Raw genomic sequence first — 26,839 nt, 5'->3', positions numbered from 1 at the left:
CTGAGCGACAAAAGAGGTTCTCTTGGGGTGACTCTTAGGCCTAATTTTAAGTAGGCTTAGCCTATCCTTTGGGTTAAGTTTCATACGAACAATGCCCAGGATTGGGGGCTCAGCCTATTGCTTTGGTTGGCCCCCCACTGCTTGTAAGAATATCAAGAATTCTCCACTTGGGGGCGTTGAATTTTCCCCCTTTCTCATCATTCCCCCCAAGGGGACTTTTTATTCACTGTTCAAATCCTTCTGGGATTTATCGAGGCATCACTCTGGACAAACCTACAAAATCTCATGCCCTACTTAAGGGTCCATGTACTTATGGTGTTCAATAAGCTGTCCACATAAGTTACACTAGGAAATGGACTAGTCAAAATATAAATTTTGTACCAAATACAAGTTTTTTGCTTTAGTCTCACACATAAGGTAAAGTTTTAAAATATGAATTACCATCTATTTTCAACACCCTGTAGTACTGACATTCCTTTGTTCTTCCTCATGCAAAACATTTTTAAATTTGTATGTTTAGTCACTATCATTATACACTCCAGGCATTCCTAGATTATACCACCTCAGTCTTTATCGTCTATCTTTCCTTCTGATTTCATTTGTGCCCCCAGGCCTCCTCCCTCTATCATCCTCACAATCTGCTTCATTCAGTGTTCTAACATTATTGTATTACAGTTAAGTAGTATCGTGCTAGCCATTTCTGAATTTTCACAATCATTCCCTTTGCACAGTCTATATCCCTTCAGTTCCAATTACCCAATATCTACCCTTTTTCTATCTCCTGATGATCTCTGTTCTTAACTGAAATTATCCATGTTCATTCATTAATGTTAATTCATATCAGTGAGACCATACAGTATTTGTCCTTTTGTTTCTGGCTAATCTCACTCAGCATAATGCCCTTAAAGTCCATCCATGCTCTTACATAATTCATAATTTTATTCTGTCCTACAGCTGCGTAATATTCCATCGTATGTATATACCACAGCTTGTTTAGCCACTTGTCTGTTGATGGACATTTGGGCTGTTTTCATTTCTTGGCAACTGTAAATAATGCTGCTACAAACAATGGTGTGCAAATGTCCATTTGTATCTTTGCCCTCATGTCCTCTGAGTAGATACCTAGCAATGGAATTATGGCAATTCTATACTTAGATCCTGAGGAACTGCCAAACTGCCTTCCACAGCGGTTGTACCATTTGACATCCAAGTGTGCCTCTAAGTGTGCCTATTTCTCTACATCCTCTCCAGCACTTGTCATATTCTGTTTTGTTGATAATGGCCATTCTGGTGGGTGGGAGATGATATCTCATTGTGGTTTTGATTTGCATTTCCCTAATAGCCAGAGAAGTTGAGCATCTTTTCATGTGCCTTTTGGCCATCTGTATTTCCTCTTCTGGGAAGTGTCTGTTTACGTCTTTTGTCCATTTTGTAATTGGGTTGCCATTTTGTTTTTGTTGTTGAGTTGAACAATCTTTTTATATATTCTGGATACTAGACCTTTATCTGATACATCATTTCCAAATACTGTCTCCCATTGTGTAGGCTGTCTTTTTACTTTCTTGACGAAGTTCTTTGATGCACAAGTGTTTAATTTTGTGAAGTTCCGATTTCTTTCTTTCTTTCTTCAATGCTCATGCTTTGGGTGTAAGGTCTAGGAAACCGCCTCCTATTATAAGATTTATAAGATATTTCCCTACATTTTCTTCTAACAGTTTTATGGTCTGAGATCTAATGTTTAGGCCTTTGATCCATTTTGAGTTAATTTTTGTGTAGGGTGTGAGATATGGATCCTCTTTCATTCTTTTTCATGTGGATATCCAGTTCTCTAGGCACCATTATTGAAGAGTCAGTTCTGTCCCAGGTGAGTTGGCTTGACTGCTTTCTCAAAGATCAATTGTCCATAGATGAGAGAGTCTATATATGAAAACTCTATTCAATTCCATTGGTCAGTACATCTATCTCTATGCCAGTACCATGCTGTTTTGGCCACTGTAGCTTCGTAATATGCCTTAAAGTCAGGTAGCATGAGACCTCTGACTCAATTTTTCTTTCTCAGGATACTTTCAGCTATTTGGGGCACCCTGCTCTTCCAGATAAATTTGATTATTGGTTTTTCTATTTCTGAAAAGTAAGTTTTTGGGATTTTAATTGGCATTGCATTGAATCTGTAAGTCAATTTAGGCAGGACTGATAACTATATTCAGTCTTTGAATCCATGAACATGGACAGTATGCCCTTCCATTTATTTAGGTCTTCTGTGATTTCTTTTAACAATTTCTTGTAATTTTCTCTGTATAGGTCTTTTGTCTCTTTAGTTAAATTCATTCCTACATATTTTATTCTTTCGGGTACAATTCTAAGTGGAGTTTTTTTCATGATTTCCCCCTCACTACTAGTTCACTACTAGTGTGCAGAAACACTACAGATTTTTGAGTGTTGATCTTGTAACCTGCCACTTTGCTATACTCATTTATTAGCTCTAGTAGTTTTGCTGTGGATTTTTTGGGTTTTGGACATATAGTATCATATCATCTGCAAACAGTGAGAGTTTTACTTCTTCCTTTGCAATTTTGATGCCTTATATTTCTTTTCCTTGTCTAATTGCTCTGGCTAGAATTTCCAACGCAATGCTGAATAACAATGGTGATAGATCTTAGAGGGAAAGTTTTCAGCTTTTCTCCATCGAGAATGATGTTAGCTGTGGGTTTTTCATATATTCCCTTTATCGTGTTGAGGAAGGTCCCTTCTATTCCTATCATCTGAAGTGTTTTCAACAGGAACAGATGTTGAGTTTTGTCAAATGCCTTTTCTGCATCAATCAAGATGCTTATGTGGTTTTTCTGCTTTGATCTGTTGATATAATGTATTACATTAATTGATTTTCTTATGTTGAACCATCCTTGCATTCCTGAGATGAATCCTACTTGGTCATGGTACATAATTCTTTTAATATGCTGCTGGATTCAATTTGCAAGAATTTTGTTGAGGAGTTTTACATCAATATTCATAAGAGAGATTGGTCTGTAGTTTTCTTTTTTTGGTAATATCTTTGTCTGGTTGGTATGAGGGTGATATTGGTTTCATAGAATGAGTTAGGTATCTTTCCCTTCTCTTCAATTTTTTTTGAAGAGTTTGAGCAGGACTGGTACTAATTCTTTCTGGAATGTTTGGTAGAATTCACATGTGAAGCCATCTGGTCCTGGACTTTTCTTTTTGGGGAGCTTCTTAATGACTGATTCAATTTCTTTACTTGTGATTGGTTTGTTGAGGTCGTCTGTTTCTTCTTGAGTCAATGCTGGTTGTTCATGCCTTCCCAGGAAGTTGTCCATCTCACCTACATTGCCGAATTGATTAGCACAAAGTTGTTCATAGTATCCTCTCATTACTTCCTTTATTTCTTTGGGGTCAGTGGTTATGTCTCCTCTTCCATTTCTGATTTTATTTATTTGCATCCTCTCTCTTCTTCTTTTTGTCAACCTCATTAAGGGTCCATCAATCTTCATGATTTTCTCATAGAACCAACTTCTGGTTTTGTTGGATTTTCTCGATTGCTTTCATGCTCTCAATTTCATTTATTTCTGCTCTGATCTTCACTTTTCTTTCCTTTTGCTTGTTTTGGGGTTAGTTTGCTGTTCTTTCTCTAGTTCTTTCAAGTGAACAGTTAATTCCTCAATTTTTGCTATTTCATCTTTTTCGATATAGGCATTTCGGGGAATAAATTTCCCTCTTAGTACTGCCTTTGCTGCATCCCATAAATTTTGATTTGTCATGTTTTTATTTTCATTTGCCTCAAGATATTTACTGATTTCTTTTTTAATTTCTTCCTTGACCCACTGGTTGTTTAAGAGTGTGTTGGAGCCTCCATATATTTGTGAAATTTCTGGCCCTCTGCCTATTATTGATTTCCAACTTCATTCTTTTATGATCTGAGAAAATGTTTTGTATGATTTCAATCTTTTAAAATTTATTGAGACTTGCTTTGTGACCCGGCATATGGTCTATCCTTGAGAATGATCCATGAGCACTTGAGAAAAAGGTATATCCTGCTGTTATGGGGTATAATGTTATATAAATGTCTGTTAAGTCCAGTTCATTTATTGTATTATTCAAATTGTGTTTCTTTATTGATCCTCTGTTTAGATGTTCTGTCCATTGATGAGAGTGGGGAACTGAAGTCTTCAGCTATTATGGTAGATGTGTCTATTTCTCTTTTCAGTGTTTGCCTCATGTGTTTTGGAGCATTCTGGCTTGGTGCATAAATATTTATGATCATAATGTCTTGTTGTTGAATTGTTCCTTTTTATTAATACACAGTGTCTTTCTTTGTCTCTTTTAACTGTTTTACATTTGAAGTCTAATTTGTTGGATATTACTATAGCTACTCCTGCTCTTTTCTGGTTGTTATTTGCATGAAATATCTTTTCCCAACCTTTTACTTTCAACCTATGTTTATCCTTGGGTTTAAGATCCGTTTCCTATATAAATGGGTCCTGTTTTTTAATGCATTTTGCCAGTCTACGTGCTTTGATTGGGGAATTTAATCCATTAACATTTAGTGTTATTAGTGTAAGGGGATTACTTTCTTCTACCATTTTGCTTTTGGATTTCACATGTCATTTCTAATTTTCCTTCTTTTTACCTTTATTCATAGTCTTCATTCCTACACTCTTCTCCATATCTCTCTCCTGTCTTTTTGTATCTATTTGTAGTGCTCCCTTTAGTATTTCTTGCAGAGATGGTGTCTTGGTCACAGATTCTTTCAGTGATTTTTTGTCTGAAAATGTTTTAATTTCCCCCTCATTTCTGAAGGAAAATTTTACTGGATATAGAATTCTTGGTTGGCAGTTTTTCTCTTTTAGTAATTTAAATATATCATCCCACTGTCTTCTTGCCTCCATGATTTCAGCTGAGAAATCTATGCATAGTCTTATTGGGCTTCCCTCATATATGATGGATTGCTTTTCTCTTGTAGCTTTCAAGATTGTCTCTTTTTCTTTGACATCTGACATTCTGATTAGTAAGTGTCTTGGAGTATGTCTATTTGGATCAATTCTGCTTGGGGAATGCTGCAATTCTTGGATCTGTAATTTTAAGTCTTTCATAAGAGTTGGGAAATTTTCAGTAATAATTTCCTCCATAGTTTTTCTCCACCTTTTCCCTTCTCAGACACCCACAACACGTATATTTGTGTGCTTCATGTTGTCATTCAATTCCCTGAGTCCCTGCTCATATTTTTCCATTCTTTTCCCTATATTTTCTTTTGCTTGTCGGATTTCAGATGTTCCGTCCTCCAGTTCACTAATCCTATCTTCTGTCTCTTGAAATCTGGCAATGTAGATTTTCATTGTTTTTTTTCATCTCTTCTACTGTGCCTTTCATTCCCGTAAGTTCTGTGATTTGTCTTTTCAGACTTTTGATTTCTTCTTTTTGTTCATTCCTTGCCTTCTTTATATCCTCCCTCAATTCACTGATTTGATGTTTGATGAGGTTTTCCATGTCTGTTCGAACATTCTGAATTAACTGTTTCAACTCCTGTATCTCATTTGAATTGTTGGTTTGTTCCTTTGACTGGGCCACATCTTCAATTTTCCTAGTATGAGTTGTTATTTTTTGCTGGCGCCTACGCATTTAATTACCTTAATTAGTTTATTCTGGAGATTGTTTTCACTTTTTTTTTTTTTTACGTAGGATTTTCTTGCTGGATGAATTTGTTGTCTATCTGTTCTCTGACACTGAGTTCAGCTTATTCTGGACCTCAAAAAGTTAGGTTTTGTTTAACAGATCAGATTTTTTCAGTTCTTCTTTTCTTGTTTCTTGCCCTGCCTATACAGTGCCTTTTATTCACCCTAAGGAGGGTCTACCAGACCAAACTGACCACCTGTCAGAAGTAAAGAGTCACCTGTGTCAGTTTTCACTGAGGGTGAGACCCATCAGATTGAAAGGCTTTCCTATGAAGCCTCTGGGCTCTCTGTTTTTCCTATCCTGCCCAGTATGTGACACTTGCCTGCCTGCAGGTCCCACCAGTATAAGGTGAGACGGTACCTTTAACTTCAGCATACTCTCCCTGCTGGGGTAATGGTGGAGACAGAGGAGAGGTTGTAGTCAGGTTTTAATTGCTTCACTTTTCCAGACTTTGGGGTCTGAACTCCTTGAGGGAGGGATTCCACCTGAGCTGGGCCCCACCCCTCTCCTGGGGAAGGCAAAGGTTCCAGACATACACTCAAAACAAGCTTAATTCTGCCTATGCCTGGGGCAGTGGAGCCTGAGAAGCCTTGCAGCTGTATCCAAAGAGCAGTCGAGCCATAGAAACACAGCCACCAAAACAAAAGAGAAAAATCCTTTACAGAGCAGGACCCCCGTTCCTTGGGTTTGCCAATCAAGAGTGTAAGTTGCTACGTTGCTCTGTGTATCTCCAGGTCCTATGTGCCCCCTTCTTTCCTTCAGAGTCCAGACCTTTTCAAATCTAAGAAAGCTCTGTTTTTTTTTCTTTTTTTGTTTTTCCGTCAGCCCTGCCCCCTCTGTGCCAGGGTAAAAGCCAGTGACCTCTTCTTTTGCTAGAGGTTCAGCTGAGCTGGGGGCCTATTTTTAGTAGTCAGAATTTGTTAATTAATTTCACAACTGGAGTTTTGTTGTGCTCAGACTCTGCTGCTGGTAAACTCTCTTTCCTTTCCTCTCTGAGAAGCAGCCTGTGGGGGAGGGGCACCGGCCACTGTAGCTTGGGGAACTCACGGTTCTAAGTGGGCTTGCAACCAGTCCAGCTGGTCCAGACTGGGGCATGCTGTGTGTCCAGTCACTGATGTGGCCCCTGCAGTTGCTCTGTACTGCTCCTGGCTATTTATTAGCTGCTCTGGAGGACAAACTAAACCCCACACCTTGCTAACCTGCCACCTTGGCCAAGACCTCCAACAAAGGTAATCTTGACTGCTATATTTATTTTGTTTATATTGAGAACAGGACAGTGACTAACATTCAAAGATGAATATAGCTTCTCTGCATATCTATGATGCCAAACTAAGTAGGTGGTCAGTTCAGTGTCTTGTCAATTTTTAAATCAAAGTGATCCAATTTCAAACTTGTACTATACTGGAAAAACTTTCTGACACAGTGAGTTTTCCAGGTTCATGGGAAGGAGACTCTTGGTTTATCTTCAAGTAAGGGTGAAACATTAGCAAATTCAGAAACCTGAATTTCATTCCCATGATTCAAGACTAAGCTGTCAAATCAACATATACATCTACCCACCCACAACACCTGTCCCACAGGACTCTTTGCTAGTAACAACTTGCAGTAGTTTACTTGTGACAAGTATTTCTACAACTCAGTGGAGGCATGACCAGGCTCAAGAGATACAAACTCTTATTCAAAACAAAAATGGAGTGGTTTTAAATCAGGAAGGAACTAAAATTTTAGTTATAATCCTGATATTGTACTTAGATATTAAGTATCTAAGTCTTATTGGATATATTTAAAGAATTCTGAACAACTGCTTAAGTTAATTTTATCATTTAAGATTAAGTATAATTTTAAAAGATCTTAGAATAAAGCATGGGAAAGAACAAGACAAATACTAAGCCTACTTTTGATTTTGTTCTCTTAGAAAAAAGCAGTGATATGCATATGAATAGTTATAAGATTCTATAATGATTTTAAAAATTCTTTAAATGCTATTAACCAAAAAAAGTGTTCAGCACTCAACTTTAACATACAATTAAAAAAAACCTTTAATGATATAATTTTATAAAATACTGCAGAGTATAGGTTAGATATGTAAAGATTATGTTTAGATTTTAATTTTCTTATTTAACTACAGAAAGAAAAGTCATAGACCCATTTATTCATTCACTTAAAAAGCAATCATTCACTTTGAGGATATATTTGGTCTGAGTTTTGCTAAACTTACAGGGACATGCTTTGAACCATGTTTCTAATGATTTCTAAATCGTTTTATGAAGGAGAGTATGGAGACACTGGGCCCAGGATTCCTCTCCATATTGAGAGCAGGTCATTTCACACAGCCGCCTACATGACTAGGACAGACACTAAAGATCATCACACCTCCTGGGGGGGGGGGGGGGGGGGGGGGGGGGGGGGGGGGGGGGGGGGGGAATGTAAAAATAGTATCGTAAACAAGGCACTGAAACTTCCCTCCCCCGATCACTGTCAATAACCCCTGCTGTAACTCTGTTCTCACATCCTTGTCCTAATCCCATAGAAGCCCTTGGACCGCCCTGACCCCCTTTGCAGAGCACTAACTTCCTTTTTCCACGGCTAGCTGTCACTGTGGGAGATCCTCTCCTTTTTGTAAGTCTGAATTTAAATCCATGTCTAACTCTGCCCAGCGTATTATTTGGTCTCCAAGCTGCCCCAACCCAAGCCCTTCAAGAGCTGGGTTGGAATAGAGAGCAGTGATCAGGCAGGTAATAGAACAATAGACTAACATATACGACTACTTGGGGTCAAGTCCTAGTTCTGTTAATTATTAGCAGTATGGCTTTCAACAGGTTTGAACTTCAATTTTCATCTGAAAAATGAAGAAAATGCCTCAGGTTCTTGTCTATCTCACAGCATGCTAGATATGTGGTTAAAAATTTGATAGCACTTTAAAAACTAACACACAAAATCCTTAAAAAGGAACACATAAACACATCAGGTAAAAGCCAGCCCAAACAATAGAGCAAACCCACAGACTATGATCCCATACACAGCAATATTTCAACCACTAAAACTTTTAGTAAGAGTCTCTCATTGTTTCTTTTTTTCTTTTTCTTGGTGCATGGGCCAGGAATTGAACCTGGGTCTCCCACACGGAGGGCAAGCATTCTACCACTGAACCACCCGTGAACCCCTTTTCTCATTGCTTCTGGGGATTACTTAGTGGATGCAGACTTTAAGTAAAATGGAACTTAAATGGCAGCTCTTTATAGCCAACTTTAATATGCTAAACTGCACCCAGAAGCAGTTAATAGAGAACAAAAAAGGGATATTACAAACACCTTTCTGATATATTTAAGAAAAAAGTGGGAACTAGAATAAAGGAAAAACCTGTTGAAAGCAAAATGGATGGGTTTAAGCTTCTTTATCATAATAAAGGTAATATGAATGAAAAGGGCTAAAGTTAATGATGGAGGCCATCATTTTTGAGCTTTTTTTTAGACTTTAAAAATATACACTTCTAGCTATAAAAAACGAATTTATTACTGAAATTCCCTCAGGAAATTAGTATTTCAAGTTTGAAACCTTTTAGCGTTAACCACTTTTCCAACCAAAATGTTTTTATCATGCTGTTTTTCAAAGTGCAAGGTTTCTTAGTAACTCAAATATATATTAAACTATAATGGCATACAATTTCAAAAGGAAATATTTTTTAGGACATAGTATTAAATTAAAAGATAGCTAAATGAATGTACATTCTTGTACTTTGGGTACTTTCTCTCCAAATACGTGCTATGCTGTACATTTCCCTACCCCCATCAAAAAAAAAAACAAACAAAAAAAACCAGTATAAACAAATATGGGGAGATTTTCTTCTACTTTCCGTAATAATGTATGGAAGTGGTAAAGAAAAAAAGAGAATCTATAGTTACAATTTAGCAACTCCTTTAATCGATAAATATCTTCAGAGAGTATATTTAGACTGTGTGTACACATACCTCTGCCATATACTTCAATTCCTGAATGAAAAACTCCAATTCCAATGGATGAGGTGTATTCGTTCATCCAGTACTAAGGAAAAAAAAAATAGAAGAGGATTCAGAATATCTGTTCATTTATAATTTGTAGTGTCTTGGAGCTATGTACCCTATAAAAACATGGTCTTAATCTTCACCTATTCCTGTAGGTGTGAAGCCATTGTAAATAGGAACCTTTTGGTGAGGTTACTTCAGTGAGGGTATGGTCCACTTCAATCAGGATGGGTCTTAATCCTATTACTGAAACCCTTTATAAGTAGAATGAAAGTCAGACACACAGAGAGAAAACTACAGGGAGCAGCCAGAACTAGACTTTAACTGAATCTGGAAGAGAAAGGAGGAGCCAGGTGAGACTGCCATGTGCATTGCCATGTGACAGAAAAGCACCAAGGGTTGCCAGCAGTTGGCCCCAGAACACCACAGTCTTCTGGAAGAAAGCATTGCCTTTATGATGCATAGATTCTTGACAAAACTGAGCCAATAAATTTCCATTTAAGCCAACTCATTGCGTGGTATTTGATTTAGCAGCCAAGAAACTGAAATACTACTAAACTCCAAATTTTTGGGAAGTAGCTACTACTCCAACCTTTTGTTGAATATTTAGGCTTTTCTAATCCCATTGATTGGTATATTCCAGTACAGCTCTGAAACTTCCATGATCCTCCTATCTCTTTATCTTTGCTTGGCCATCTGGAATACTACCTCAGTCACAATTAAAGGACTGGATATTACGGGAAGATGGCCAACTAGAGTAGCTTGAGATTAGCCCTGCTTCACGGAAAAGTTAGAGAAGGGACAGTAAGGCAACTGAGGTGGTGATTTGGGAGTGGGGCTGAGCTGGGAAAGCCTTCTGCACCACATGTGGCAACCCTGGTTGCAGAGGCTGAGGAACTGAGAGGCATAAAGCTGGAGCCTGGTACGGAGGCACGGACAGGACCATGGGACTAGTAAGTAAGCCAGGCTGCATTCCTTGGGTGCGCTACCCTCAGCGGTACAGCCCCATGACTGGCAACTCACTCCACACCTTAGGTACCTGAACTCTGTCACCTGCTCCCATTTGTACCTGCCCCACACCCCCACTCCAAATGCAGCCAAACCCACCTCTCCTACACTCCTCCCAAGCACTACCAACCTCTCCCTGTTCCCTGCAGGCTGCTGCCAGCGCATAAAGGTTGTGGGCACTAACCTCCAAACCTAGGCTAACCCCACCCCCCACCCATAGTGTTGCACAGCCACACCCCACCCTCCCTGAGCTCAGCACATCCATTTATGGCACTCCCAGGCCCGCTCATGTGCACAGGTCCCCAATCATGTCATTCAGCTCTGGGAACTGCACTTTACAGCAGTCCTAGAACTGCATATGTGCACAGCCCTCAGTCACACTTCCCAGCTCTAAGAAAGTGCTGGCCTGCACAGCTGGGTCACATCTGCCCCCAATCCATGAAGGCATAACACCGACCTGCTGCCACAGCTCTACACATGCAGAAATGGGGCCCCATGCCTTAGACAAGTGTACACCAGGGTTACACCCCCCATACCAGTGTACTCACACAGCTACATCCTCTCTGGCCACTGGGCACCCACGTTCACAAGCATCAGCATAACTTCCCCAATTGCGCCCATACCTGCCCTGAAACAAATCACCATACTGAGTGCTCCACCCCGTGCCCTGCTCCCTGCTGTACAACCATCCTGCAAACACAAGGTCTTAGACTACTGAAAGAAATCAACTCCCAAAGTAGTTAAATCAAGATATTTACATGCCACAAAGACAGAAGAAGATCACTTAGCATATCACAATGCACACGGATATAGCCCTGCCCAATGACCAAATTAAAACACCAGAGGAGACAAAGACATTGGAACAACTAATCAAAGATGTCCATACAACTCTACTTAATAAAATAAGTGTGACAGCAAATGACATAAAGGAGAACAAGAAGACAATAGAAGAGCATAAAGAGGAATTAGAAACAGTAAGTAGAAAACAGAGATATCACAGAGAGTAAAGATTCTGTTGACCAAATAAAAACATACTACAGGCACACAACATCAGATTTGAAAAGACAGAAGAAAGAATAAGTGATATAGGGGACAGGATAATGGACTTCGAAGACTCAAAACAGTGAATGGCAAAAATGATGGAAAAAACTGAATGGGAACTCGGGAAAATGACAGACAAAACAAAGTGCACAAATATAAGAATCACTGATGTCCCAGAAGGAAAAGAGAGGAGTAAAGGGCTAGGAAAAGTAGTTGAGGATATAATGGGGGAAAACTTCCCAACCCTCATAAAGGACATAAATATACAAGTCAAAGAAGCCCAACGAACTTTAAAAAGAATTAATCCAAATAGGCCTTCCCCAAGGCACATACTAATCAGTCTGTCAAATGTTGAAGAGAAACAGAAAATCCTGAAAGCAGCAAGAGAAAAACAATCTACTACATACAAGGGAAATCAAATAAGGCTGAGTTTAGACTAACCAACTAGCACCCCGGAGACAAGGCAGTGGTATGATATATTCAAGATCCTAAAAGAGAAAAACTTACAGCCAAGAATTCTCTACCCAGCCAAATTACTCTTGAAAATTGAGGGAGAGATTAAAGTTTTCACAGACAAAGAAGTCCTGAAAAAATTTGTCAACAAAAGGAGTTCTGCCAGCTGAAAAAAAAAGACAGGAGAGGGAGGTCTGGAGGAGGGCACAGAATTGAAGAGTACCACTAAGGGTAATTGAAAGAATACAAGGAGAAAGAGGGAAAAGAACATACAATTCTGACAAATAAAAAAGATAAGGTGATGGATTCAAGAACCACCTTTTCAGTAATAACTTGGAATGTTAATGGAATTAATTTACAAATTAAAAGATACAGATTGGCAGAATGGATTAAGAAACATAATCTAGCTATATGCTGCTTACAAGAGACTCATGTTAGACACAAGGATACAAATACACTGAAAGTGAAAGGATGGAAAAAGACTTTCCACACAAGTTGTAAACAAAAGAAAGCAGGAGTAGCTATACCAACATCAGACCAAAATAGACTTTCAATGTAAAGACATCATAAGAGACAAAGAAGGATGCAACTAAGTGATGATATTGTGAATTACTGATTATCTATGTTAATGTTTTATTTCGTTTTTAAATTTTTTAAATTAATAAATAAATTTAAAAAAAGAGACAAAGAAGGACACTATATACTAATTAAAGGGTCAATTCACCAAGAAGACATAAGAATCATAAATGTTTATGCTCTCAATCAAGGAGCACCAAAGTATATGAGACAGACATTGGCAAAACTGAAGGGAGTGATAGATGGTTTGAGCAATAATAGGAGACTTCAACACACCACTCTCCTCTCTAGACAGAACAACCAGACAGAAGATCAGTAAGGAAATAGAGAAATTAAATAACTTGATAAATGAATTAGACCTAACAGACATATATAGGTCACTGTACCCCAAAGTAGAAGGATATACATTCTCCTCTAGTGCTCATGGAACATTCTCCAGGATAGATCATATGCTGGGGCACAAAACAGGTCTTTATAAATTTAAAAACATCAAAATTATTCAAAGCACTTTCTCTGATCACAATGTGATGAAGTTGGATTTCAATAACCACTAAAGAATGAGAACATTCACAAATACATGTCAAAAATAACACACTCTTAAACAATGGGGTCAAAGAAGAAATTGCTAGAGAAACCAGTAGCGATCTGGAGATGAATGAAAATGAGAATACAACTTATCAGAACTTATGGGATGCAGTAAAGGCTGTGCTGAAAGGGAAATTTATTGCCCTAAATGCCTATATTAAAAAACAAGAAAAATTGAGGACTTAACAGCACACCTGGAGGAACTTGAGGAAGAACAGCAAACTAACCCCAAAGCAAACAGGAGAAGAGAAATAACGAAGATTAAAGCAGAGATAAATGAATGAGAGAACAAAAGAACAACAGAAAGAATCAATAAAACCAAAAGGTGGTTCTTTGAGAAAATCAATAAAATTGATGGGCTGTTCTTTGTCTAGCAAGGCTGACAAAGAAAAAAAGAGAGGGGATGCAAATAAATAAAATCAGAAATGGGAAGGGGTTCATTACCACAGACTCTGAGGAAATAAAAGAAATTATAAGAGGATACTATGAGACTTCCTGGAAGATGGCGGCTTAGTAAGACGCGCGATCTTAGTTTCTTCTCCAGGACACCTACTAGGGGAGTAGAAACGATACAGAAAGCGCCCAAAGCCACAACAGAGATAAAAAAGACAGCGTACCCCATCCTGGAACGGCTGGCTGGCTGAGAGAAGCAGCTCGGGTGAGATCGCCAAGGCGCGCGGGCCTTACTGGGCGGGGTGGCAAGCGGCCGGAGTTACTCCCTTCCCCCTTCCCAGGCCGGCTGGGAGAATTGGAGAGGTGGTCCCCTGAAACCAAGGTGGCTGGCGCCCACACCACGCGCAGCCCCCGGACCAACTGAGAGAATTGGATCGGAAACCCCCAGGCCGCGGAGAACGGTGACGGGTGCGGGAGGCCCCTTCCAAACCCGTGACTCCCGGGGAACGTGCACTCTCTCGAGCGGGCCGCTGCCGCTGGCGCCCTCCCGCCACGCTTGTTGCCCAGGGCCGACTAGGAAATTCGGACGGGCTCTTTCCCTGGCTGCGGCGACCAGCAACCCTCCCTGCCTTCGGACCCTGGGCCGGCTCAAGCCGCTTCGGCTAGCGAACCCCCAGGACGACGAGAGTTTTCCAAAGTTTAAGGTCCCACAGCACCTTTTACTGGTGGGACCCGCAGACAAACGTGTGCCACGAGCGCCACCTACTGGGCAGGATAAAAAAACAGAACCCAGAGATTTCACAGAAAAATCTTCCAAACTTTTGGATCCAATACCCAGGGAAATCTGTCTAAATGCGCAGACGCCAACAGAAGATAACGGATCACGCTCAAATAATTGAAAATATGGCCCAGTCAAAGGAACAAACCAATAGTTCAAATGAGATACAGGAGCTGAGACAACTAATCCTGAATATACGAACAAAAATGGAAAACCTCTTCAAAAACGAAATCGATAAATTGAGGGAGGACATGAAGAAGACATGGGCTGAACATAAAGAAGAAATAGAAAAACTGAAAAAGCAAATCACAGAACTTATGGAACTGAAGGACAAAGTAGAAAAGATAGAAAAAACAATGGATACCTACAATGATAGATTCAAAGAGACAGAAGATAGAATTAGTGATTTGGAGGATGGAACATCTGAATTCCAAAAAGAAACAGAAACTATCGGGAAAAGAATGGAAAAATTTGAACAGGGTATCAGGGAACTCAAGGACAATATGAATCGCACAAATATACGTGTTGTGGGTGTCCCAGAAGGAGAAGAGAAGGGAAAAGGAGGAGAAAAACTAATGGAAGAAATTTTCACTGAAAATTTCCCAACTCTTATGAAAGACCTAAAATTACAGATCCAAGAAGTGCAGCGCACTCCAAAGAGATTAGACCCAAATAGGCATTCTCCAAGACACTTACTAGTTAGAATGTCAGAGGTCAAAGAGAAAGAGAGGATCTTGAAAGCAGCAAGAGAAAAACAATCCATCACATACAAGGGAAACCCAATAAGACTATGTGGAGATTTCTCAGCAGAAACCATGGAGGTTAGAAGACAGTGGGATGATATATTTAAATTACTAAAAGAGAAAAACTGCCAACCAAGACTCCTATATCCAGCAAAATTGTCCTTCAAAAATGAGGGAGAAATTAAAACATTCTCAGACAAAAAGTCACTGAGAGAATTTGTGACCAAGAGACCAGCTCTGCAAGAAATACTAAAGGGAGCACTAGAGTCAGATACAAAAACAGAAGAAGAGGTATGGAGAAGAGTGTAGAAAGAAGGAAAGTCAGATATGATATATATAATACAAAAGGCAAAATGTTAGAGGAAAATATTATCCAAACAGTAATAACACTAAATGTTAATGGACTGAATTCCCAATCAAAAGACATAGACTGGCAGAATGGATTAAAAAACAGGATCCTTCTATATGCTGTCTACAGGAAACACATCTTAGACCCAAAGATAAACATAGGTTGAAAGTGAAAGGTTGGGAAAAGATATTTCATGCAAATAACAACCAGAAAATAGCAGGAGTGGCTATACTAATATCAACAAGTTAGACTTCAAATGTAAAACAGTTAAAAGAGACAAAGAAGGACACTATATACTAATAAAAGGAACAATTAAACAAGAAGACATAACAATCATAAATATTTATGCACCGAACCAGAATGCCCCAAAATACGTGAGGAATACACAGCAAACACTGAAAAGGGAAATAGACACAAATACCATAATAGTTGGAGACTTCAATTCCCCACTCTCATCAATGGACAGAACATCTAGACAGAGGATCAATAAAGAAATAGAGAATCTGAATATTACCATAAATGAGCTAGACTTAACAGACATTTATAGGACATTACATCCCACAATAGCAGGATACACCTTTTTCTCAAGTGCTCATGGATCATTCTCAAAGATAGACCATATGCTGGGTCACAAAGCAAGTCTTAACAAATTTAAAAAGATTGAAATCATACACAACACTTTCTCAGATCATAAAGGAATGAAGTTGGGAATCAATAATAGGCAGAATGCCAGAAAATTCACAAATACCTGGAGGCTCAACAACACACTCTTAAACAACGAGAGGGTCAAAGAAGAAATTGCAAGAGAAATTAGTAAATACCTCGAGGCAAATGAAAATGAAAACACAACATATCAAAACCTATGGGATGCAGCAAAGGCAGTGCTAAGAGGGAACATTATTGCCCTAAATGCCTATATCAGAAAAGAAGAAAAGGCAAAAATGTAGGAATTAACTGTTCAATTGGAAGAACTGGAGAAAGAACAGCAAACTAATCCCAAAGCAAGCAAAAGGAAAGAAATAACAAAGATTAGAGCAGAAATAAATGAAATTGAAAACATGAAAACAGTAGAGAAAATCAATAAGACCAGAAGTTGGTTCTATGAGAAGATCAATAAGATTGATGGGCCCCTATCAAGATTGACAAAAAGAAGAAGAGAGAGGATGCAAATAAATAAGATCAGAAATGGAAGAGGAGACATAACTACTGACCTCACAGAAATAAAGGAGGTAATAACAGGATACTATGAACAACTTTACGCTAATAAATACAACAATTTAGTGGAAATGGACGGGTTCCTGGAAAGACATGAACAACCAACTTTGACTCAAGAAGACATAGATGACCTCAACAAACCAATCACAAGTAAAGAAATTGAATTAGTCATTCAAAAGCTTCCTAAAAGAAATCCAGGACCAGATGGCTTCACATGTGAATTCTACCAAACGTTCCAGAAAGAATTAGTACCAATTCTCCTCAAACTCTTCAAAAAAATCGAAGTGGAGGGAAAACTACCTAATTCATTTATGAAGCCAACATCACCCTCATACCAAAACCAGGCAAAGATATTACAAAAAAAGAAAACTACAGACCAATCTCTCTAATGAATACAGATGCAAAAATCCTCATAAAATTCTAGCAAATCGTATCCAACAACACATTAAAAGAATTATACATCTGACCAAGTAGGATTCATCCAGGTATGCAAGGATGGTTCAACATAAGAAAATCAATTAATGTAATACACCATATCAACAAATCAAAGCAGAAAAATCACATGATCATCTCAATTGATGCAGAGAAGGCATTCGACAAGATCAACATCCTTTCCTGTTGAAAACACTTCAAAAGATAGGAATACAAGGGAACTTCCTTAAAATGATAGAGGGAATATATGAAAAACCCACAGCTAATATCCTCAATGGGGAAAAATTGAAAACTTTCCCCCTAAGATCAGGAACAAGACAAGGATGCCCACTATCACCACTATTATTCAACATTGTGTTGGAGGTTCTAGCCAGAGCAATTAGACAAGAAAAAGAAAACAAGGCATCAAAATTGGAAAGGAAGAAGTAAAACTATCACTGTTTGCAGACGATATGATACTATACGTCGAAAACCCAGAAAAATCCACAACAAAACTACTAGAGCTAATAAATGAGTACAGCAAAGTAGCAGGTTACAAGATCAACATTCAAAAATCTGTAGCATTTCTATACACTAGTAATGAACAAGCTGAGGGGGAAATCAAGAAACGAATCCCATTTACAATTGCAACTAAAAGAATAAAATACCTAGGAATAAATTTAACTAAAGAGACAAAAAACCTATATAAAGAAAACTACAAAAAACTGCTAAAAAAATCACAGAAGACCTAAATAGATGGAAGGGCATACCGTGTTCATGGATTGGAAGACTAAATATAGTTAAGATGTCAATCCTACCTAAATTGATTTACAGATTCAATGCAATACCAATCAAAATCCCAACAACTTATTTTTCAGAAATAGAAAAACCAATAAGCAAATTTATCTGGAAGGGCAGGGTGCCCGAATTGCTAAAAACATCTTGAGGAAAAAAAACGAAGCTGGAGGTCTCGCGCTGCCTGACTTTAAGGCATATTATGAAGCCACAGTGGTCAAAACAACATGGTATTGGCATAAAGATAGATATATCGACCAATGGAATCGAATAGAGTGCTCAGATATAGACCCTCTCATCTATGGACATTTGATCTTTGATAAAGCAGTCAAGCCAACTCACCTGGGACAGAGCAGTCTCTTCAATAAATGGTGTCTAGAGAACTGGATATCCATATGCAAAAGAATGAAAGAAGACCCATCTCTCACACCCTATACAAAAGTTAACTCAAAATGGATCAAAGATCTAAACATTAGGTCTAAGACCATAAAACAGTTAGAGGAAAATGTTGGGAGATATCTTATGGATCTTACAACTGGAGGCGGTTTTATGGACCTTAAACCTAAAGCAAGAGCACTGAAGAAGGAAATAAATAAATGGGAACTCCTCAAAATTAAACACTTTTGTGCATCAAAGAACTTCATCAAGAAAGTAGAAAGACAGCCTTCACAATGGGAGACAATATTTGGAAATGATATATCAGATAAAGGTCTAGTATCCAGAATTTATAAAGAGATTGTTCATCTCAACAACAAAAAGACAGCCAACCCAATTACAAAACGGGAAAAAGACTTGAACAGACACCTCTCAGAAGAGGAAATACGGATGGCCAAGAGGCACATGAAGAGATGCTCAATGTCCCTGGCCATTAGAGAAATGCAAATCAAAACCACAATGAGATATCATCTCACACCCACCAGAATGGCCATTATCAACAAAACAGAAAATGACAAGTGCTGGAGAGGATGCGGAGAAAGAGGCACACTTATCCACTGTTGGTGGGAATGTCAAAGGGTGCAACCACTGTGGAAGGCAGTTTGGCGGTTCCTCAAAAAGCTGAATATAGAATTGCCATACGACCCAGCAATACCATTGCTAGGTATCTACTCAAAGGACTTAAGGGCAAAGACACAAACGGACATTTGCACACCAATGTTTATAGCAGCGTTATTTACAATTGCAAAGAGATGGAAACAGCCAAAATCTCCATCAACAGAAGAGTGGCTAAACAAACTGTGGTATATACATACGATGGAATATTATGCAGCTTTAAGACAAGATAAACTTATGAACCATGTAATAACATGGATGGACCTAGAGATATTATGCTGAGTGAATCCAGCCAAAAACTAAAGGATAAATACTGTATGGTCCCACTGATGTGAACGGACATTCGAGAATAAACTTGAAATATGTCATTGGTAACAGAGTTCAGCAGGAGTTAGAAACAGGGTAAGACAGTGGGTAATTGAAGCTGAAGGGATACAGACTGTGAAACAGGACTAGATACAAAAACTCAAAAATGGACAGCACAATAATACCTAATTGTAAAGTAATCATGTTAAAACACTGAATGAAGCTGCATCTGAGCTATAGGTTTTTGTTTTGTTTTGTTTTGTTTTGTTTTGATTTTACTATTATTACTTTTATTTTTTCTCTATATTAACATTCTATATCTTTTTCGGTTATGTTGCTAGTTCTTCTAAACCAATGCAAATGTACTAAGAAATGATGATCATGCATCTATGTGATGATGTTAAGAATTAATGATTGCATATGTAGAATGGTATGATCTCTAAATGTTGGGTTAATTTCTTTTTTTCCGTTAATTAAAAAAAAAAAAAAAAGAGAAGGGATAATTGGAGCTGAAGGGATACAGACTGTACAACGCGACTGGATATAAAAACTCAGAAATGGACAGCACAATACTACCCAATTGTAATGCAATTATGTTAAAACACTGAATGAAGCTGCATGTGAGGTATAGGTTTTTTGTTTTTGTTTTTTTTGTTTTTTTTCTTTCTATTATTGTTTTAATTCTTATTCTGTTGTCTTTTTATTTCTTTTTCTAAATCGATGCAAATGTACTAATGATGAATATGCAACTATGTGATGTTATTAAGAATTACTGATTGTACATGTAGATTGGAATGATTTCTAATTGTTTTGTTAATTCTTTTTTTAATTAATAAAAAAAAAGAACTTAAAAAAAAAAAGAGGATACTATGAATTAAACGTCAACAAACTAGACAACTTAGATGAAATGTACAAATTCCTGGAGACACACAAACAAGCTATACTGACTTAGGAAGAAATAGAAGATCTTGACAAAACAATCTCATGTAAAGAGATTCAATCAGTCATCAAAAATCTTTCTACAAAGAAAAGCCCAGGGCCAGATGGCTTCACAGAGGGATTTTATCAAACAGTTCATAAAGAACTAACACTATCCTGTTTAAACTTTTCCACAAAACGAGGAAAAAGGAACTCTACCTGACTCATTTTATGAAGCTAATGTCATTTTAATACCCAAACTGGGTAAAGATGTTACAAGAAAGGAAAACTACAGATTAATCTCCCTAATAAACACAGATGCAAAAATTCTTAATAAAATATCAGCAAATCAAATCCAACAGCACATTAAAAGAATTGTACACCATGACCAACTGGGGTTTATACCAGGAATACAAGGATGGTTCAACACAGGAAAATCAGTTAATGTAATACAGCACATTAACAAATTGAAATGAACATGATCATCTTGATTGATGCTAAAAAAACATTCAACAAAATTCAGCATTCTTTTCTGATAAAAACATTCCAAAAGCTAGGAATCAAAGGTAACTATGTCAATATGATCAAGGGAATATATGAAAAACTGATAGCCAGCATCGTACTCAATGGAGAGAGACTGAAAGCTTTCCCCCTAAGATCCAGGACAAGACAAGGATGCCCACTGTCACCACTATTATTCAACATTGTGCTAGAAGTTCTAGCTAGAGCAATCAGGAAGGACAAAGAAATAAAAGGCATCCAAACTGGAAAGGAAGAAGTAAAACTCTCATTATTTTCAGATGATATGCTACTATACTTGGAAGAGCCTGAGAAATCTACAGCAAAGTTACTTGAGCTAATAAACAAATTCAGCAAGCTGGTGGGATATAAAATTAATGTGCAAAAAATCAGTAACATTTCTATACACAAGCAATGAGCTAGCTGAGGAGTCAGTTAAGCAAAAAATTCCATTCAAAATAGCAACTAAAAGAATAAAGTACTTATGAATGAACTTAACGGGATGTAAAGGACTTGTACACAGAAAACTACATAACATTGCTAAAAGAAATCAAAGAAATCATAGGTGGAAAGACATTCCCTGCACATGGATAGGAAGGCTAAATATGGTTAAGATGTCAATTCTCCCCAAATTGACCCACAGATGCAACACAGTACCAATCAAAATTCCAACAACCTACTTTGAAGATTTCAAAAAGTTAACTACCAAATTCACCTGGAACGGAAAGAGACCCCGAATACCTAAAAGCACCCTAAAAAAGAACAAAGTGGGAAGATTAACACTCCTTGACTTTAAACCTATTATAAAGCCACCAAACCTATGGTCAACTCATTTTGACAATTCCCCCAAATCCTCTGAACTGGGACAAAATAGTCTGTTCAATAATTGGGCATGGAAGAACTGGATATTGATAGCCAAGAGAATGAAAGAGGACTCATACCTTACACTCTACATGAAAATTAACTCAAAGTGGCTTAAACCTCTAAATATAAGAACTAGCATCATAAAGCTTCTAGAAGAAAATGTAGGGAAACATCTTCAATACCTAATAACAGGAGGTAGCTTTCTAAACCTCACACCCAAAGCACAAACAATAAAATAAAAAATAGATGAATGGGAACTCCTCAAAATCAAATGCACTTCAAAATACTTTGTCAAGAAGATGAAGAGGCAGCCAACTCAATGGGAGAAAATATTTGGAAACCACCTATCGGACAAAGGTTTGATTTCCTGTATATACAAAGAAACCATACAACTCAACAATGAAAGAACAAATAATCTAATTATAAAATGGGCTAAAGATATGAATAGGCATTTTTCTGAAGAGCAAATACAGACGGCTCAAATGCACATGAAGAGATGCTCATTTTCACTGGCTATAAGGGAAATGCAGTTCAAGACTATGATGAAATACCACCTTACACCTATAATAATGGCTGCTATTAAACAAACAGGAAACTATAAATGTTGGAGAGGATGTGGAGAAATTGGGACACTTATGCACTGCTGGTGGGAATGTATAATGGTACAGCCACTATGGTAGACTGTTTGGCAGTTCTTTAAGAAACCAAAGAACTGTTGCCCTATGACCCAGCAATAGCACTACTTGGTATATACCCAGAAGAGCTGAAAGCAACAACACAAACAGACATTTGCACACTGAAGTTCATAGCAGCATTATTCACAATCGCCAATAACTGGAAAAAAACCCCAAATGCCCATTAACAGATGAGTGGCTCAACAAAATGAAGTATATACATATGAAGGAATATTATACAGCAGTAGGACAAAATGACGTACTGAAGCACATGACAAGATGGATAAGCCTTGATGACATAATGCTGAGTGAAGTTAGCCAGACACAAAAGGATAGCAACTGTATGATTCCACTATTATGACAAGCATAAAGGTATAATCAGAGGCTTATAATACAGAATATAGGGGACTTAGAGATACATAAAAGCTAGAGATGGGTGAACTGTTAGCCAATGAGGCTGAACTCCAATGTAAGGGAATAGATAGGAGTGAAGGTGGTTCTCTATTGGGTCTGTAAGTGATATCACCATATTGAAGATGAACAAGACTGAAAGGGGTTGTATAGACCTATGTGTCCCACTGATTAACACCAGAAATATGAACTCTTGCATGAATGACTTCAAAGATATGATTCTTGTATAAAGAGTGTTTAAGTCCAGGGTACAGGGGGAAAACTGCCATTGCATGCTATGAGCTATGCTGAAAAGGAAGCTATCAGTACTACCACAGCAACAGGAGAGGTAAATAATGGGGTGAGGGACAAGAGTTAAGAGAAGGTTTAGATTTTCTATTGGTGAGGGTATGTTTATTGGTTTTCTGTCTCTTGGGAACAATGAAATTATCTAAAATTGAGAATGTTGATGGACTGCAGACTTGGGGCCCTCTACATGATGCCCAATGAATGCACATGGCTGAAGGATGCTCTGACCAAGCAGACTGGCGAATGATGGTGTATACTTATGAACGAAGGTTGTATTGCTACAAAAAGGAACAAAGTCGTGAGGCATGCAACAATGTGAATGAACATTCAGGACATTTGGTGAGACAAAGTAAGCTAGAAACAAAATAACACGAATGATATGGTCACCTTTAGAAAATGCTTATAAGAAAACAGGAGCCTAGATTGTAAGCTTTTAGAGCAGACACATTAAGTCCAGAGTGGTGATTATTATTTCTGGATTTTGAGAGGCTGTTTTATATGGAAGAAAGGTTTATTTGGTCTAGAACTGAAATTTTCTGTAGTGCATAATCTAATTCAACCTTCTGTATAGCTCATTTGAAAATTGAAACACAGGGAGCACGGAATAAGAGAGGTCCTATAATCCTGTACAGATTATTGTAATGCCTGGATGCATCCTACAGTATATTAAGCAGATAAGCAAAAAGTATTGGCAAAGTCCCCCAACGGAAGGGAGAAAAATATGGAACTATTAAACCTTGCCATCCGGGAATTCCCTGATACTGTGTCAAACTTTAGGGACACCCAAATCATTAGGCCATCCCCTCGATCCTGAGCTCTTTTGAAGCTTATTAGGTAGCAGAGAAGCTTAGACTACCTACAAGCATGCCTAAGAGCCACTTCTGGAGGACCTGTGTTGTTGCTCAGATGTGGCCTCAGTCTCTCTAAGCCCAGCTCTGCAAGTGAAATCACTACCCTCCCTGCTATGTGGGACATGACATCCAGGGATAAAAGTCTCTCTGGTGATGTGGGAGATGACTCCCAGGGATGAATCCAGACCTGGCACCGTGGGATCAACAATTCCATCCTGACCAAAAGGGGGAAAAGAAGTGTAATTAATAAAGTATCACTGGCAGAGAGAGTTCAAATAGAGTCAAGAGGCTACTCTGGAGATTGCTCTTAGGCAAGCTTCAGATTAGGTAGAACTTGCTACCTATCATAACCTGCCAATCCCCAACCAGGACCGTTCCAGCCAATCCTAAAGAACACCTAGGGCAGTATATAAGATTTCACAAGGGTTACATGCACTAGAGAATTTTCCAGAAACCTACAACCTCCAGATTTGTATCTGGTCCAGATAAGTCCTGACACCTAGCCCAACCTGTCCAGAACATCAGATAGTTCCATCTCCCTACCCCATATTAATGACAGGCCCTTCCAATATAAAAAATTTAGAATTGCCATAGCCCAAACACCCCTAAAGAGAGGTATGGAAAGATCAAAGGTGATGGTGGAGTTATACAGTGAAGATAGGATTTAATAAATGAATATGAAGGCTGAATCATTAAATTAATCTCTTTTAGTCTCCAATATTTTAGAGCAGCTAGAAGTAAAAACCTAAAATGTGAAATCGTAACCCATGTCAAAATCTGAAATATGTTCTACAACTAATTGTGGTGCTGTGCTTTGAAATTTATAGCTTTTTTGTATATATGTTATTTTTCACAAGAAAAGAAGGAAAAAAAGTCGATTGTGATGATAAAAAACCATATTTAAGCCCTCTAGCCTCTTATATGCTGGAGAAGCTAGTAGGAAAAATCTGAGAGGATTGTATGGTAGCCCATGACAAACTCAAGGATCTGTCCTGTAACCACTTGTTGACGAGTGCTTTGAAAACTATTGCTTTTTTATTTCTTTGCTTTGTATATATGTTGTACTATACAATAAAAAAAGTTAAAAAGAAAGGATCAACTAGCATTTAAGCTAGTCAGAGTCTAAGACATAAAACCTAAACCCGGTCAGATGATGGAAAATAAACTGGTATAAAAGCTATCCTGTAAATGAAAAACTGTGGAACTGTTACCCATACCAAACTTTAAAATCTGTTCTGTAACTATGTGTTAAAGGGTACTTGGAAATATATTGTTATATATGTCATATTTCACAATAAAAAAAATTAAAAAAAAATCTTGTCCTTTGAGATTTTTTTCTTTTAAGGAAACAAACGAACAAAAACATAAAAATCCCCACCCATATATAATGTTTGCTTTCAAATATATTTTTCTTCTATCCTAAACTCTTTCTTTCCTTCTCTGGTGAGCTCCCTAAAGGCAAAGGCAAGTGTTGTGGATCGTAATCAGTCCTCCATAAAAGGCGCATTCAGGTTCCAACCCTTGTGTGGACTCATTTGTAATAGGGCCTCTGAAAATGTTATTATATGAGGAGTACCTGAACTGAAGACAGAGTGGGCCTTAAGCCAATATCGCTGAAGTCCTCCTAAGCAAAGGAAATTGGATACAGAAAGAGAAACCACAAGAACAGCGAGAAGCAGAAGTCAATGGAACCCAAAAGTGAAAGGAGAAGATGCCCCTATGTGCACTGCCATGTGACGGAGAGCCAAGGAATAAGGATAATTGGCAGCCAGCCCCAATGCCACAATCTTCAGGGAAAAAATATTGCCTGTAGACACCCTGATTTTGGATTTCTCCTAGCCACAAAACTGTGAACCAATAAATTCCTGTTGTTTAAGCCAACTCATTGTATGGAAATAAAAACAGCAGAGATGTTTTATGCCTTTTTAAAACATTTATGGCATTATATGTCCTGGCTGAGGTCAAAATCTGATAATGATATTATAACAGGAATAAATAATATAAGGCACAGACAGAGATTAGAAATATAATAGGAATAATTAATATGAGGCACAGAGGTTAGAACTATCTCCTTAGAGGACGAAAAATTCCCTAGAAAAGGTGGTATATGAACCAGGTCTTCAGGAACAAATGGGAGCTTTTCCCAGCCACAAAATGGATTTTAGAAAGAGGAGATTGTTCAGAAATGCCAGGCTGAAGAAAGAGGATGTACACAGGCAATGAGATACGAAATTATGGAGGATGATTCAAAGAAGTGAAAAGGATGGACTGGAGGGGGTTAAACGTAGGAAGTAAATCTGTTACAGCTCATTAAGCAAGCACTTAAGGGTAACGAGGAATAGTGTCACAACCTACTGGACCTCTCCCGGGTCAGAGGATAGATCATTTGTCTAGGTTTACTCAAGTCTTAGCCTTGGCTCTAGAACCCTACCCAGGTTCTCCAGAGTTCAAACTTTAAAACCTGGGAAACTGTATGTTCTCATTCATTGCTGGAAGAAGCATAAATGGACAAGTCAATATTTTTTCTGGAAGAAACACTAAACAATAATAAGAAATATTTGAAATAGAAAAATGGACTTTTACATCTGGATACCAAAATATTCATAGAAACAGTTTGGTACTGTAACTCTTGCAGGCACAGATCCATGAACCAAATAAAAATCTGTAATAGACCCTTATATATACATACATAAGCATTTGGTATATGATAAAGATGGCATTTAAAACTGAGTGGGACTTCCAGCAAAATGATGGATTAGAAGAGGCTGAGTTCACCCTGGCTCCATGACAGAAAAATGACCAGGACAGTGATCTAGGGTGCAAGTGACCACAGAGGGTCTCCTACCCTGCACCGGGAGGCCCTGGGCAAAAACTGGAGAAACTGTGATAGAAAGAATGGGGTGATGTACTCAGTCAAGACTCTGC

At 38.1% G+C, this 26,839-nt stretch overlaps 1 protein-coding gene across 7 annotated transcripts in view; it reads right to left on the bottom strand.

Annotated features, from left to right (window-relative positions):
* Window positions 1-26,839, bottom strand: part of DESI2 (desumoylating isopeptidase 2) — an 89,569-nt gene that overhangs the window by 10,034 nt on the left and 52,696 nt on the right. For all 7 annotated transcript variants that reach the window (XM_077168501.1, XM_077168503.1, XM_077168498.1 and 4 more), the window contains one exon: window positions 9,654-9,726. In XM_077168501.1, coding sequence (XP_077024616.1) covers window positions 9,654-9,726 — 73 coding nt within the window. The remainder of the gene's footprint in view (window positions 1-9,653; window positions 9,727-26,839) is intronic.

Source organism: Tamandua tetradactyla, chromosome 7 (assembly GCF_023851605.1).
Source record: "Tamandua tetradactyla isolate mTamTet1 chromosome 7, mTamTet1.pri, whole genome shotgun sequence".
In the NCBI taxonomy this organism is placed as follows: Eukaryota; Metazoa; Chordata; class Mammalia; order Pilosa; family Myrmecophagidae; genus Tamandua; species Tamandua tetradactyla.
The sequence above is the reverse complement of the archived record's forward strand: the minus strand, read 5'-3'. Positions and strand labels throughout refer to the sequence as shown.